General features: G+C 39.3%; 1 protein-coding gene across 4 annotated transcripts in view; it reads right to left on the reverse strand.

Annotated features, from left to right (window-relative positions):
• The window catches only part of AFF2 (ALF transcription elongation factor 2), a 495,721-nt gene that overhangs the window by 88,810 nt on the left and 390,827 nt on the right, over nucleotides 1-16,084 (reverse strand). For all 4 annotated transcript variants that reach the window (XM_010349740.2, XM_010349738.2, XM_010349739.2 and 1 more), the window contains one exon: nucleotides 15,933-16,029. In XM_010349740.2, the coding sequence (XP_010348042.1) occupies nucleotides 15,933-16,029 (97 nt within the window). The remainder of the gene's footprint in view (nucleotides 1-15,932; nucleotides 16,030-16,084) is intronic.

Consider the following 16,084-nt stretch of genomic DNA (forward strand, 5'->3'; position numbering starts at 1 on the left):
ACACTTCACTCCAACAGAGGGGCTCTTTACTTTTTTATTAACATTGGACCCTGAGGATGGGGAAGCCATGAAGCTCCTATTCTACCCAGGCCCCCTCTGTCATGGGGTAGCTTGAGAATTTCTATGCAAGGAAGAAAGCACTTCTCTGATTCCAAGAAGCATTTCTGAGCTGACTCCTCTCTCATTATCAGCAAATTTATTTCCTTTGGAGGGATGAAGTGGCTACAGACAGGCTCAGAGTTGTTCACTCGCTAAACCTATGCTCCTGAAAATAAGAACCTTGTCTTTCTTTTATGTAGAGAATACTTGTGCTGCACTAAAGCTCAAGTAACTCAGGAACCATATTGAATTACATAAATCATAAAATGTAGCACTATCATAAAAAAAAAAAAACATAGGTAGAAGGAAAGAAGGAAGGAAAGACAGTTGCTGTCTCTTGAGTCCCATCCACATGGTATACATGATATCATATTTCCTTAGGGATAAAATATGACATAAAAAGTGCTTAGAAAACTTGCCAGCCATCTTCTATATAATGATCACATGACTTCAAAATTCTTTAGCAAGGTAATTCTGTCCCAGAGATTATACTCCATTAATTGCTCTTCTAGTCCAATAGACATGTATACTATATTTACAGAAAATGTAGACAATCTTTTGAGGGTTATAAGAAGCATGCCCTGAATAGCTACAGTCAGACTTATAACATTATTCCCTGCCTTTTACAGAAAACAAATCTAATGCAATATGTTTTCTGTATGTATGTTGAGACTATCAAAGTGAACACTTGGATGGCTTACAGATAGTGTGGCAGTGGACTCAGGTGTTGCTTTTTTCCATAATCAATAATAATGCTGTCAGTCAAGCATAAATGTTATTTTATTAGTATTTCTCTATATGCCTTACATTTCCTATTTCATGTGCATTTTCCTTATATTCTACTAGCAGATACATCCAAACTGGGTTTTTACAACTTCTAATCAAAACGGAAAACCCAGTCATTCAGATAATTTCAAATAACTGGATATTCAACAACATGGAAAAAGACAGCAAAACAATTGCATTGGTTTTGTGTTTGTTTTGTTTTGGATTTAAATTTTTTTTTACATGATTGTTCTGTGAGACACAGCTATACCCTAACCTACCGGCATGTATTGGTAAATTGCATCGATTGCCTAAGTTCAGAAGATAAACCCTTCTCTTAACAAATGAACTCATCATTAGGGTATTCAGATGATCTAAAATCAATATGTACAGAATTGGTTAAATCAATTGAAGAGATATATACTGACAGCACTTGCTTAAATATAAAATTGAATCGCTTAATTACAGCATTTAAATAGATTTCACTGGAATGAGTAAAATGGCAAAAGACAATGTATCCTGTAGGCTGGGGTTTCGGCTGGCAGAAAGCACACATAGCCAAGGGTGGCAGATTAAGAGGACAAAATGTCACTCAACATATTGCAACACCTGGATATTTGCCTGAATTTCTGACTTTACATACAGGGCTTATAATATTTAGGAAAACACTACCCATTATTTTTAACCTTCTGTATGGGTGCCTGAAAACGTACATGGAAACATCCTGTATTTGAACCTTGAACCTCTAGGAAGCAAAACCACATTACCGATCTTTAGATCACTGGGCTTTCCACATTTTAACTTTATTAATTCCTTTCTAATAATCAATGTAATAGGTCTGTGCTATACATAACGGGCAGAAATAGAATTTTGACAGGCAGAGTTTGGGAAAAATTGTTCTAAGTGGATAGAACTATGTCTTGCACTTAATAGTCACTTAATAAACATTGATGAGATAAATGAATCAGGAATGACTAGGCAGTCTCAGAGGCCTGGACATTGTGCTCTGGGTACGGAAATGTACCTAAGAAGGTCAGGTGCAGTGGCTCATCCAGCACTTTGGGAGGTCAAGGCGGGTGGATCACGAGGTCAGGAGTTCAAGACCAGCCTGGCCAAGATGGCGAGACTCCCGTCTCTACTAAAAATACAAAAATTAGCTGGGCACAGTGGTGGGTGCCTGTAATCCCAGCTAACTGGGAGGCTGAGGCAGAGGATTGCTTGAACCCAGAAGGCAGAGGTTGCAGTGAGCCACGATAGCACCACTGGACCACTGTAGCCTGGGCGACAGAGCAAGACTCCATCTCAAAAAAGAAAAGAAAGAAAAAAGAAAAGAAAGAAAAAAGAAAATGTACCCGAGGACTCTAAGCTCTCTATGGAGGGAAAAAGAAGCCTCTGGAGGAGAAACTGAGCTCCAGGCTGATGTGCATCTAAATTCATCCTGCAACTGAATGTAAGGCTCTTGTTTACACTCCAAAGAGGACGGAGTCTGGAGCAGCATTCACAGGGTGAATTTTCCGTACCACTTTCTGGAAGAAGGCTTGTAGCTACCTGTGGCTTCCTTACTCTTCCTGCAGCTACTGCCTAACTTGATTTGTACTGCCTCTCACCAGGACTATGGCCTCTGCCACCTCACTGCTCTACTGGTCTCCCTATCCTAAATCCATTTTATGTTCTACTGCAAGACGAATCTTCCTAAGGCTCCACTTTGATCACATTGCTTTCATTGTCGTAATCCTTCATGGTTTCCTACTGCTCATTGAGTAAATATCAATTTCACCCACACTGCCATTCAAGACCCTGCCACAACCAGTGTAGCAGGTGCTAGTTAGTTGTACCTGCATGTGTATTTCACTACCATGACAGCCAGAGTTTTGTGAGTGTCTGGCCCAAAGGTGATGTGATAACAGCATTCAGAAGTGCCTACATTCCATAATGATTTGTTCCCTTCAGTCTGGCTATTTTGCTGCATAGAAAATCCTTTAGCAATATCCATTTGTCAATTGGAAATTTCCTTTATAACTAAAGTTTGGTTTATTGTAACTTAATGAAAAATGTACTGTCTTTGGTGAAGAGGCATGTTTCACCCATAAAAGTCATCTGTTTACATATCATTCTCTAAGTGGAGGAAATATGAAGACTCCAGGCAAGCATTTCAGTATTGCTTTGAGGTGTTTATTTTCCCCAGTCAGAAGGCCCAATGTAAGTGGCACTCGGTCACTCTGTTCTCCTGGGGTTTGTGGGTTTGAAAATTCAATTTTCTTTCCCCTAGCCAATCTGAGCCCCCTTGCCCCTGATGCTAAGGGGGCACACCTCACAAAATGACGTGTGTCTTTTAGTGAGAGACAATCAATGCCTAATGGAGGCTTTCTCCCTACCATGTGTAACCAGAAGAAATGGGAAGTGTATTATTAGTACATAGTAGGTACTCAATTATGTATTCAAAAACCTAATTGGCAAGAAATACTGGTAATATATCTTTATGCTTAAGCTACTAATGAGATCAGGCTTCTTGTCCCTTTGGAACGCATTATACTTTGGGTGATGAGATTACATTGATTTTAATTTATATACTAAATACTGACTGCTTTGTATCTCAGTTTTCTTATTGTGAAAATTGAAAGCTGGAGTAAAAACTCTCTTTGGTCATTTTAAGGTCTGGTATTCTATATTTTAGTACACACGCAGGAGTATTTCATATATATATATGGCATATCTATATCTATCTATCTATTTATGTATCTATGTATCTATCTATCTATCTATCTATCTATCTATCTATCTATCTATCTATCTATATATAGTGGACCAAGGGTTAGCCCTGAATCATATATATGTGTGATTGGATATTGAGTGAAGGACTTTGGCAACAATGCTGTTTATCCTTTATTACATAAACTCTGTAGTATACAATGGAGAATGTAGGACTCATGGGAAGGAATTTTAAGAAAAAATTGGAGGCCGGGCGCGGTGGCTCAAGCCTGTAATCCCAGCACTTTGGGAGGCCGAGGTGGGTGGATCACGAGGTCAAGGGATCGAGACCATCTTGGTCAACATGGTGAAACCCCGTCTCTACTAAAAATACAAAAAAAAAAAAAATTAGCTGGGCATGGTGGCGCGTGCCTGTAATCCCAGCTACTCAGGAGGCTGAGGCAGGAGAATTGCCTGAACCCAGGAGGCAGAGGTTGCGGTGAGCCGAGATCGCGCCATTGCACTCCAGCCTGGGTAACAAGAGCGAAACTCCGTCTTAAAAAAAAAAAAAAAAAAAAAAAAAAAAAAAAAAAAAAAAATTGGATAGAGTCAGACTTAATTTGGGAAGACAAACGTGGATATAATAAGGAAGATGGACACAATGAGGGAGAAACAGGAAGCTAGGGAGTTACTTTCTTGTCAATCAAAAGAGAAGTAATGAACACAAGAACATGGCAGATCAAACCAGAATCTCTCTTGGACCATGGATGACATTACTATTTCTGTGCTAATAACTCAAAATGGACTAAACTTAAGAAGGCAAAAAAATACCAGCTATTTGTCTAATGTACTCAATTTTCCCCCAGTCTATTTCTAACTATAATCAGGAAAACCATGCTCTATAGTATGTCCTGGTTGTATTATCAGGTCTACCCTATCATCATTCAGGAAGGGAGCCTTTCAGGAAATGCTACTTCTGTTCTGGCTGGAAGGGACAATATAATATGTTTTATCAGGAAAACGTAGAATTTTCTTCACCTTCTGCCAAAAGAGCTGAAACACATGCAAGCCTCTCTTCAAAGACTGTATCTATTCACCATTAGTTATAAACTAAAAAGGAGACTCTTGCTGGGTTGAGAGAAAGTTGCTGCCATTATCTGCAGGCATGCACACTGCCAATAAACAGAGTTGTGCCACAGAGTCTAATTTATCTATTTTAGATGTCTTCTCCTTCATCTTTTGAAGCATCAATTGTAACAGTTGTGAAACTACATCAGGATTTATACAAATATATTAAAACAGAAAAGTTGCTGAGAACAGTTTCATGGTCACATTGTGAAGACCTAATGGTACAAAATCAATGTTTTCATGACTCCCGAGGGAAGCTGAATTAACACCATCCCCCAAACAGATTCCTCTCTCTTCAGGACAGTTCCCTTCCTATCATTTCATAACACATCTGCTCCCCTGAGCTAAGGAGTTAGATCTAGCATGGCGTTTCTCTGCAGATGCAGTAAAAAGGAATAAAGACTTACTAAGACGTAATGACCTTGAGTCCATGTTTATGCCTAGAGGGTTCTGAAGACAGGCTCGGGGATTCTGGGACATGCCTGGTCATAGGGATGCTCTCACTCACTATAAAGTTTTCTCCACGTTACCAGGCAAGCTCGTGGCTCAGAGGCTTGAAGGGAAACCAAATCACTGTCTTCAAGAACTGGTGCTCATGCTGCAATTCTGCTCCAAGTGAGGGCTGGGAGAAATATTACAGAGGTAAGAATACGTGTACAGGAGAAGTGAGAAGACACAGAGGGAAAAGGGCAGATGAGGATAGAAGAGGCCAGGTTCTTCCGCTTTTCTGAGGAATTATCAGAAGTACCAATGCACCATTCTCTTCACAGAGGAACACAACAGAGCATATATGATTGGAACAGACATCCATAGGTGAAGGCAGTGGTGTACCAATTAGTAATGCACAGAATTTCTATCTGTCTCTGTATCTCTTTATCTCTCTCTCTGTCTCTCTCTCTGTCTCTCTCCTTCTCTCTCTTAGACATACACACACACACACACACACACACACACACACACACATACTCACAGAGTACACTGTTCACAGCAAAAATATCACAAATACAGTCATATAGTAGCATGGCCATATTTGTTTTCAATAAGACAAAAGGATGTTATTGCACACTTCATTTATATGTGTGTGTTTAAGGTGGTGGTAGGTGTCACTTATGTCAACATTCAAATAAAAATTACATGGGTATTAACACATTTGGTCTATACAGTGTTAGTCTCTCTTTGCCTCATTGTCTGAGTGAATTAAATGTTGCTAATTGTAACTTGGTTACCTGTATCCCTACTACTTTATGGAACCATACCCAAGCCATTTTTATTGTAAGCACAGAGTCCCTGCTAGTGAAATACAGGGGTAGAGGAAGCAGTGGGAAAAGCTCTGTGGGCTTGCTGGGCCCCTCAGTAAGCAATTTCCATCTTGCCTCACAGGGGTCCATTAGGAGGACTGCCATAGGCATATGGAAAAGGCTACAGGGAGAAGGAAACCTCCAGCTAAACTTTGTAACAATTTGAACCCACTGAGAAATCTTGGGGAGGGGCATGAATCCAGATTACATAGGGGGAAGAACTAAAGCCCTACATGTTTTTGCAGCATTGTTGCCAGAAATGACAGGATTTTATACTCTTTTATGACATGGTGGTGTAAGTATTCCTTTAATATACTGACTTTCTTTACTTTGGAAAACTACCCAGTAGTGAGATTGTTGGATCATATAGTAGTTCTATTTTTAGTTTTTTGAGAAACACACACACACAAATATGATTCAGGGCTAAATATGAAACCTTAGTCCACCGCCATTAACAAGAAACTAGCTTTAGCAAGTTTATACATTTTTAGTTAAATGTTCCAAAGATTCCCACAAAATTTTTGCTGTGTGAAATGTGAGTTATGTGGCCCCATACATTTTGGAAAGTTTTGTTTCTTTTTCTGCCCAACCACCTGTATTTTGAATGGTTAATATTGAATTGGTTAATCTCAAATTTGGAAACTCTTCTGTGCACTTACAATACTTGTGCTCTTTGCTCTTGATAAATAAAAATAAAAGTAAACATAGCTACTTAACAAACTATCAATTCTGTTTTCCATGGAGAACAAGGTCCTTGGTGTTTGCAGCCCACCCGGTGACTATGGTAGCAGAAAGTAGACATCTCGGGGGAGGGGACAGCGTTGAGCTTTCGTGAGTCCTGAACCAAAGCCCCAGTAAAATTTTCAATCAAGAATACAAATTTCAAAATCTTACTTTTTCAGTGTGGCAAAGTGTTTCATGATACAGCTTTTGCTTGAGCTGTGCATACCGTTCTAGGTATATTGTAGAACCCTGATTAAACTCAAGGCTTGGAAGCTACCAATGAAGTTAGGCACACATGGTGCATTTCCTGGGACTTATTTGTGAACAACTCTAGAGTGAAACTTCCAGGCTCCAAGAATGAATTAGGACCCAAATTGGGGTGACGAAGAGACTTAAGCAAAAGAATGTGCTTGGACCAAAGAGCACAGGTGGGGTTTGAGTGAAGAAAGGACCAATGATGTCTAGCCACTTCCTCCAGCCCAGAAATAGTGACAAGAGCAACATGATGAGAACGCTTTCTTCCAGCACTTCAGCTGAAATCTGTACTTAGTGGCACCCAGCTTTCCAGAGGTGGCTGCTACTCTCACTGCCACACTCTTTACAGAACCATATATGTCCTGTGTGTTCTTTGTGGGTGAAAAGGCTGTGGTCATCCCTGTCATGCATGAGCATTATCTATTTTGAAATGACAGATCATATCCATTTTTGTTTGTAACTTGTGGCAAGCAACATACCCTCACCAGTGTCCGACTTAAGACCATTTTGAAAAAGTGTTAAGCTGAGCAAAAGAGCTATTGGCTTTGCAACTGACATGCTCATAGTTGGATAATTCATAAAATGTAAAAGACATTAGCCCATATTTGGTCATTACTGACCATGTGGTAAGCACAACATGTAAAAACATTACACTTCTATGCATCTCTGTATGCTGAAAGCATTCTATCGCATGTAGATTACAAGCCAAAAATTTGGTACTAAAGGAGAAGACCTAATTGTAATAAAAAAAATCAGTATACAGGTTTCTAAACAGTGACAGACTTGTCTCAAGCATATTTTAAAAATCACATCATACAAGCTCTAAGCAGTTTCTTATTGATCTAGTCTCTATGCTAATATAGCCAAATGGGAAATACAATCTTGGGAATATGAAGGCCAGTGTTATTCTATTTAACCTTATATGTTACCCTATTTACTTTCCTGTCTTTAATGAATAAATTAAAATGTTCTCTCATTCTCTAATTGGTGGATAGTTTGAGTATGACAACGTATGGATTTTATTCAGTGATATTCTGTAAACCTAACAGCCCAAACACTATCATTTTGTGAGGGATTTCAATGAAAGGCAATGACAGATAAACTGCTTACATTAAAAGACTCTATTAAAGTTATTTTGCACCCAGTTTCATCCTAATCCATCTGCTGTTTCTAGAGCTCTGACAGGCTGACCTCTCCTGCTGTGTGTGCTGTATCGATGTCATTACCGAAGAGGCTTTCCCCAGCCTTTCTGCTGATAACACAGTAAATGGAAATGCAGAGAAACCTTGGGGAGGTAACAACTTGTTCAGTATGATGAGGGAGAACTGTGGCTACAAAATAGGACCGATTACAGCAGGGAAGAGTATCTGTTGTCACAACTAATATATTCTCTACAGCGCACCAACTTCAAAAGAGCCAGCTGATAGCTGGAGTGAAATTTATTGCATCCTTTTCATTAGCAAACTTAAAATATAAAAGCGGGCTTTCAATTTAACGTGGCTACTAGGTTCTAAAAGTTCAGTGTGCATCACAGGTATCAGGAACACATCCCAAAGCTGCCAGAATGGTCGAGTCTTCAGCGTCTATGTAATTCATTTCATTTGAAATTCTCGAATACCAACCAGGCCAGTAAGCTCGCCCAACAAGAACAACCATGACATGACCACCACCAAACAACAAACAAACCAAAATGGATCAAATATAAGACCAAAATCAAGAATCTTGATTAAAAGAAATGTTTTTTTTTTTTGTGTGTGTGTGTGTGTGCTAGGTAATTAGAAATCTGAAGATTAAAAAAAGCAAAACTATGAAGTGGAGGGGAAGATCTAAGCAGATTATTGTTTTCTGTAAACAGTCATAAGCTTAAGGTGCAACTCCGTTACTAGTGTCTAGTTGAAAAGTCCATACATCTCCAGTAATTAACATGCTTTCAATTAAGTGAATATTTCACAGAATACCAGGGTACTTCTTTGGCAGAAAAAGAAGATAAAATTGGGTACATTGGAGCTACTCATAATCATGTGCCCAGACACAGCTTATTAGAATGTTTTGTGCTCAAAAATTTTTTTAATGGTTCAGTTATTCTTTTAGCACTAGCATACTACTCCAAGCTTTATCTAGAGTCTTTAGTGAACCTGGTCATTAATTGAACATTTTTAGTCATATCGATTGTTTTCGGAACTTCTAACTGGGGTAAATGAAGTCATCTAACATGTCAATCTAATTTGTATTAATAGATGATATTAATGTTATAATGCCCTAAAGGAAGTTTCTAACAAGACCCATCTCTTTTATGGCTTTTAGATTTCTAAAGCCTGCTGCTTCTTTTTTTTTTTTTTTTTTTTTTGAGACGGAGTTTCGCTCTTATTACCCAGGCTGGAGTGCAGTGGCGTGATCTTGGCTCACCGCAACCTCCGCCTCCCAGGTTCAGGCAATTCTCCTGCCTCAGCCTCCTGAGTAGCTGGGATTACAGGCACTCGCCACCATGCCCAGTTAACTTTTGTATTTTTTAGTAGAGACAGGGTTTCACCATGTTGACCAGGATGGTCTCGATCTCTTGACCTCGTGATCCACCCGCCTCGGCCTCCCAAAGTGCTGGGATTACAGGCTTGAGCCAATGTAGACTATTGTCCACAGGTGGCAGGATGGCTTGTGATGCCTGAGTTCTGAAGCCTAGTTAGATCTGGGCATGGCTCTCTCATGCCTCAGTTATCTCACACTGGCATTAGAAGCAGCAGGCTTCAGAACACAGGCATCACAAGCCATCCTGCCACCTGTGGACAACAGGCTACATGTTTAGAGCTGTGGAAATCAAACATCATAATATCACTCAATGAAACATTAAGCAGATGTTCACCTGGTTCTAAAAACATGTGCTGGAGGGAGCTTTGGAGTTTGCCTACCACACATTCTAGAAGCCTTTGGAATAGGTCAAATTGCGGAGAGTTTAAAACTTTAAAGACAGCGATTTTAATAAACCTGTCGATACAATTTCTATGTTAAAAAAACATTTGAGACTGATTAGCCTGCTTATATTGAAAGAGAAGCACAAGGTCTATATATTTAGATCTTTTATTGAACTGCAAGCACAGCATCAATAACTGCTTCTCAGCTGTAAATGAAAATTGATTCCAGATTTAACTCCTGATTTTCAGGGGTTCCTTCAACCCCGAGAAAAATGAAAATAAAAACTTACAAAAATGAAAAACCAAAGGTTTAGTGGTATGAGGTAGGGGCATACAGAGAACATAACATATTCTCACTCCCAAAATATCTGTCCTTCTGGGTCAAGCCACTCCCTAGCCAAACTCCAGTGGCCATCACCTCCTGCCTAGAGGGCTGGCTTGAAAATGGCAATTCAATAAATGTTGCATGGGGAAGGCCAGGGTTGGATTTTATATCTATGATGTCAACAGTGGCAGCTGAGAAGTACAAAATGCAATCAGCTGGGTAATGGGTATCATGTGGCCCCGAAATCTCACCTATGCCATTGACATCAAACTTAAAAAACACATTGCACCATATATGTTTATTCAGACACAAGTACAAAGCACTATGTCCAATTCTAACTCTGTTCTGGATGTTTGTAATGTCCAATGTCAACCTGAAATAGTTATTTATCTCCCATTCAGGGATGGCTCCTGAGAGAGAACCAAGGTGAGTACAGCATCCTAGAAGAGCCTTCAAGTCTTTCTCTAGGGCACAGCATGAGCTCATAAAGAGAAGGTAAGAACTGCAATAGAAGGGTATGAATCAACTCTCTACCTGCACAAATCCTTGGAAGAAAAACTGTTTTAGAGACACATAATTTCCTGGAGGACTTGGTGCAGACCATTGGCAACCTAGCCTTTCTTCCTGGGATCTCTAGTTTAAAAGTTGTCAGAGCTTAGAGGAAAGTTAAGGTCATTCATATCTGATGGCTGCCTTTGGGGCCCAGTTAAGACATGCAGTGCAGTTCCTAACAGATCCCTATGGATACCTAGGCCAAAATGAAGGCCTATGTCTATTTCCCTATGGATCATAAAGAGAGGGCTGCCAGTTAATGTCTAAAAGGACTGCAAGAAAGAATAACCACGTATTTTGTAGTTCAAAACATTTTCTTATACATTGTCCTCATTTGATCCTTACAATACTCCTATGGTTTAAACCAGATAAGACTGGTTTACTCCGGTCTACTAGTGAGAGGTCTGAGACTCAGAGACATTAAACAACTTGCCCAATGCAATACAGCTAGTATTTGAGGCCTAGGATTAAACCCAAGGATTCTTTATTCAAAAAACTATGTTCTTAATATCTACACTTAAAATTAGTAACGGCCAGGCACACCAGTAAAAAACTTTAGGATGACAGAACTTTTTCATTCAACTTTGCCGCATACAGGATAGATAACCCAGAAGCTGTCTTTAATATCCCTTTCCTGACAAGAAAAGGGAAAGGAAATATATGTAGCATTTCAAATAATAAGAAGCTTTTAAGATCATTAGTAGCACTCATAACGATGATGATGATTATCACATAAAGTGGTGAGTACTTACTATGTGCTAAGCATAGTGTCAGGTGCCTTTGTCTGTACTGATTTACTTAATCATCGAATCCCCCATATGACCCAATGAAGAAATTGCTATTTTTATCTCTATTTTATAGGTACTTAGATCTTTGCCCAAGGTCAACCAGTTTGAGAGTGGCAGAGCTAGAATTCAAAGCCATGTCTGTCTGACTATAGAGCTATACTCTCACACAGTCTCCTTCACTGTCCCAGCATTTTCCCTCTACCTTAGAATACAGCTGAACATGTCTGCTGCCCAAATAGTCCCAACCAAGAAAGTCAAATGCAGTAGGGGACTGAAGAGAAAATAGAAAGTTTAAAGAGACATTTTCAGGCTGCAATCACTATTGCTTCTTCATTGAAGCCATGCACACGTGTGATTATATATCACTGAATTTAAAGGGTCCGTAGAAGGTAAAATCTTCTGTTAAAAATGTTTTTATATGACCATGAGTCTCTGTGGATGACCACTTGGCATCTTTAATTTCTATATTATAATGCCCCCATTCTGGCCTCATGTTCCATTTTCCCATTTGAGGGAATAATATTTAGCATTTAAACATACCCTACTTGCTCTGCTTGTGTTCGTGCACAGGACCTGTCAGCTGATTCGGCATGGCTAATACTGCTGTGGAAGGTGGAAGTGGCAGAAAAAGGGAAGGCTGTTCTGATTGTAAGATACTCGGTACCCAAATGCCAATTTAGGAGCTGGCACAACTTGATCCTGTGTTTCAATTTCATACATGTATTTGAAATGTATTCTTTTGGTGATGTTTATGGTCTAAGCCCACAGTATAAGCTCTTAGACACTGTTTGAAAAAGATTCCTATGTACTCACTACACCTGGACAATCTGACTTTCTTCAAATGAGTCAAGGTGTAATGATTATGGATGCTATGATTTGGGGATGTCTCCAGAAAGTAAATGGCTTTTTTATTGGACTATGTCTGCATGAATGCAGCCACTGGCATCTGAGCCATTTCTAACTAGTATGTCTGCTGAAACCAGCAGTGTTGTCTGAGCCCTTGAGCACAGTTTTATGGACTGATGCATTTGTCTGTATGGCTTTCTCCCCATTCATTTTGCCACAAATGGAATGATTCTGCACTCTTTTGCTCAGCCAGGAGGCCCAAACCTACTGGTAATGTTTGCTGTGAAGTTCAAATGAGACACCACATCTAACTTGTGCCTGGTACAGAGCAAGAGTGGTTCCAAAAATGGTAGTCTCAGTACTCGTCCTTATGATAGTGCTGGAGGTACAACTGTCCCAATTCAAAGATGAGTGAACAATACTATGTTATCAACATGGCACTATATTATCTTTTTTTCTTTTTTTGAAGATTTTTTTTTAGTTGTACTTTAAGTTCTGGGGTACATGTACAGAACTTGCAGATTTGTTACATAGGTATACACATGCCATTGTGGTTGGCTGCATCCATCCCCCCATCATCTATGTTAGGTAGTTCTCCTAATGCTATCCCTCTTCTAGCCCCCCCAACCCCCCACTGGGCCCCGTTGTGTGATGTTCCCCTCCCTGTGTCCATGTGTATTGTTTAACTCCCACTTACGAGTGAGAAAATGTGGTGTTTGGTTTTCTGTTCTTCTGTTAGTTTGCTGAGAATGATGATTCCCAGCTTCATCCATTTCCCTGCAAAGGACACGAACTCATCCTTTTTATGGCTGCATAGTATTCCATGGTGTATGTATGCCATGTTTTCTTTATTCAGTCTATCACTGAGGGGCATTTGGGTTGGTTCAAAGTCTTTGCTATTGTGAACAGTGCCGCAATAAACACATGTGCTACATGGCACTATATTATCTTAAAGAAAGTGATGTTGGTGATTCCTCTATAAGTTAACTGTAGAATTACCATGTGCCTCATCAATTCCACTTCTAGGTACATACCAGAAAGAAAACATAACCATGTGAAACTTGTACACAAATCTTCATAGTAGCACTACTCACAATAGCCAAATTTGGAAACAATCAAAATGCCCATCAAATGATGAGTGGATAAAAGAAAATGTGGTTTATTGATACAATGGAATGCTACTTAGCCATAAAACATGAAGTACTGATATACGACGTGGAAGAACCAAGAAAACATTATGGTGAGTGAAAGAAGCCAACAAAAGAGGTTGCATATTGTAGGATTCCAATGATATAAAATAGACAAATTCATAGAGACAAAAAGTCGATTACCAGTTGTCAGGGTTTAGGGGGAGGGGAAAATGGGGAGTAACTGTTTAACGGGTATGGAGTTTCCACTCAGAGTGATGAAAAATTCTTGAACTGATGATGGATGCACAACTTTGTGAATGTATAAAGTGTCACAGAATTGTACACTTCAAAATGGTGCCTTTTATGTTATGTGAATTTTGCCACAATAAAAAAGAAAATTATTTCAACCCATTTATTTCTGCAAAAGGACATTATGCATCCTAAAGGCAGAGCTCTGCAAACACTGCTATTATTACTGCAGCCACTACTGCACAAGCATTCTCTTTTTGTCTGTACGCTTCCAGGCCTTGTAACTAGTCTTCAAACTCTACAAGGAGGGTGCATTTGTAAATGTTTATAACCTTGTGCTTACATCTGGTTCCTAGGACTCAACTAGAGGGAATAAGTTGTCATATTGCCTCAACTTAGAGCCCCCATTTCAATCTCCTCATCAACTTTTACTGACAACCTAAGCCTTTTTGAGGAGGATACCATGACTAGGGGTAGCATGTCATAAAAAAGTTCCAACCCACCAATCCTGATCATCTGAGAGTCTTGGCACTTACAAAAAGTCAATGAATACACCCTAAAACCCAGATGATTCAGGTCAAGAGACCCTTTGCCAATTTTAACATAAGTACAGAAAATAACTTTATAAATTAAAAAGCAGATTACATTCATATAATTACATAAAGAGGAAGTCCATGTGCAAACTCTACTTTCAATTACTATTGATTTCTACTTTAAATATTTCCATTAAAAAGTAAATTTCTATCGATCAAAATCAAGGATCCTAGAATGTTTTTGGTTTTCTTTTTCTTTTACTTATAAATATGATGCTCCTGTCATTGGTGTATTAAATGTGGAAAGCAGAAATGTCGTTTTTGAAAATTAAGTGTGCATATCACATTTGCTATGAAGCCCAACTCAAGTAAGAGAGAGACAGCCTGCATTCAGTAAATGTACAACAAGCCCCTGGGAAACAGTTGTGCAAATGGCTTAGGCCAGCACTGTGTAGTCTGCACTTACTCTGTGGTTGATCTTGATAAAGCACTAAACTTGCAAAGATGCAAATTTTTAAATATATATTATTAAAATTCAAGCACAAAAATGGAGAAAGTAAAGTAGATGAAAGTTTTGGCCACATAACTTTGAAGATGCATTTGATTTTTAAAGTATATCAGAATGGTAGGAGTTCTAAAGCGATAAACAACTGTGGGTGAGAATAGAGTAGGTGAGCCTTGATAATTTTTCCTAAGCTTTTCTTCGCAGGCTTTTCCTCATGAACTGCTTAATGAACATGGAATTCCATGTTTGTTAACTCTCTTGAAATACTAGTTCATAGGCATTCCTTTAAACAGTCTCAGTTTTATGATGTAGCAGACTTCACTGTAGGAAGACCTTGGTCAGATACAGGATTCCAAGAAAGGCAATCCTTCTGCATTCCTCATTTGAGGTGACAAGCACACCCAAAAACACCCCACATTCGAGACAGTTCTCTCTCAAAGAGAAAATGTGCAAGCATCATTGACATCACACACTAGGTTGCTGTTCTTATGAGTCATAAATTATACTTGGCCTTTTCAAATCGTAAAGTCCAGTCTCAATGAAATGCTGAAAACACACATTTCTGCCATCTCATTTGGTGGTAAAGTACTGTAAATGCTTAAAATGTGGAATAGAAGGAGACTCGGGCGGCAACAAGTGTTTGCAGAATGCGTTTTGCCTGAGGGTTCATTTAAGTGGCAAGATGTTGCGTATTGATTCTCAGCTGCATTCTGAAATGGTGCATCTGGGAAAGGTGAATGAAGCACCACATTTATATGTAAGTTAATGGGTATGGGCTAGAAACCTCAAGTCGGAGTCACCAAACAAAAGTTATACATCACCCAAGACATTAAGTACTCCAAGAGAGGGCAAGAAAATCTCTATTGCTTACTAATGACCATAATTTGTGTATGGAAAAGAGAGAGAGATGGGAGGGGGCTGAAAGCAGTTTTAAAGGTCTGTATCTCCTTACTACAGCTTTAATGTAAGTTGAGCTGATTTGACTTGTTCCAGAACAATATGCTCATCTTTGCTTCTTTCCCTCTCTCCAAAGCCCAGAGATAAAGCATGGGAAAGTTTGTGCATGTCAAAGCATGCCAAAGGTGTTCCAGTTCCTCATGCTCCCTGCTTAGTCCCAAAACAAAGCCATAAGCTCTTCTTACCTGGTAGAGCTCAGTGGCAGTGCACTGAGTAGTCAAGGTCTTCACAGGCTCAAGGTCATCTTCATCACTGCTCAGCTTTAGGTCATCCTCAAGCATCCTACAAAATCAGAGTCATGTTTGAGTTAAAAAGCATATTTTCTAAATCATCCTCA

Source organism: Saimiri boliviensis, chromosome X, assembly GCF_048565385.1.
Source record: "Saimiri boliviensis isolate mSaiBol1 chromosome X, mSaiBol1.pri, whole genome shotgun sequence".
Taxonomy (NCBI): Eukaryota; Metazoa; Chordata; class Mammalia; order Primates; family Cebidae; genus Saimiri; species Saimiri boliviensis.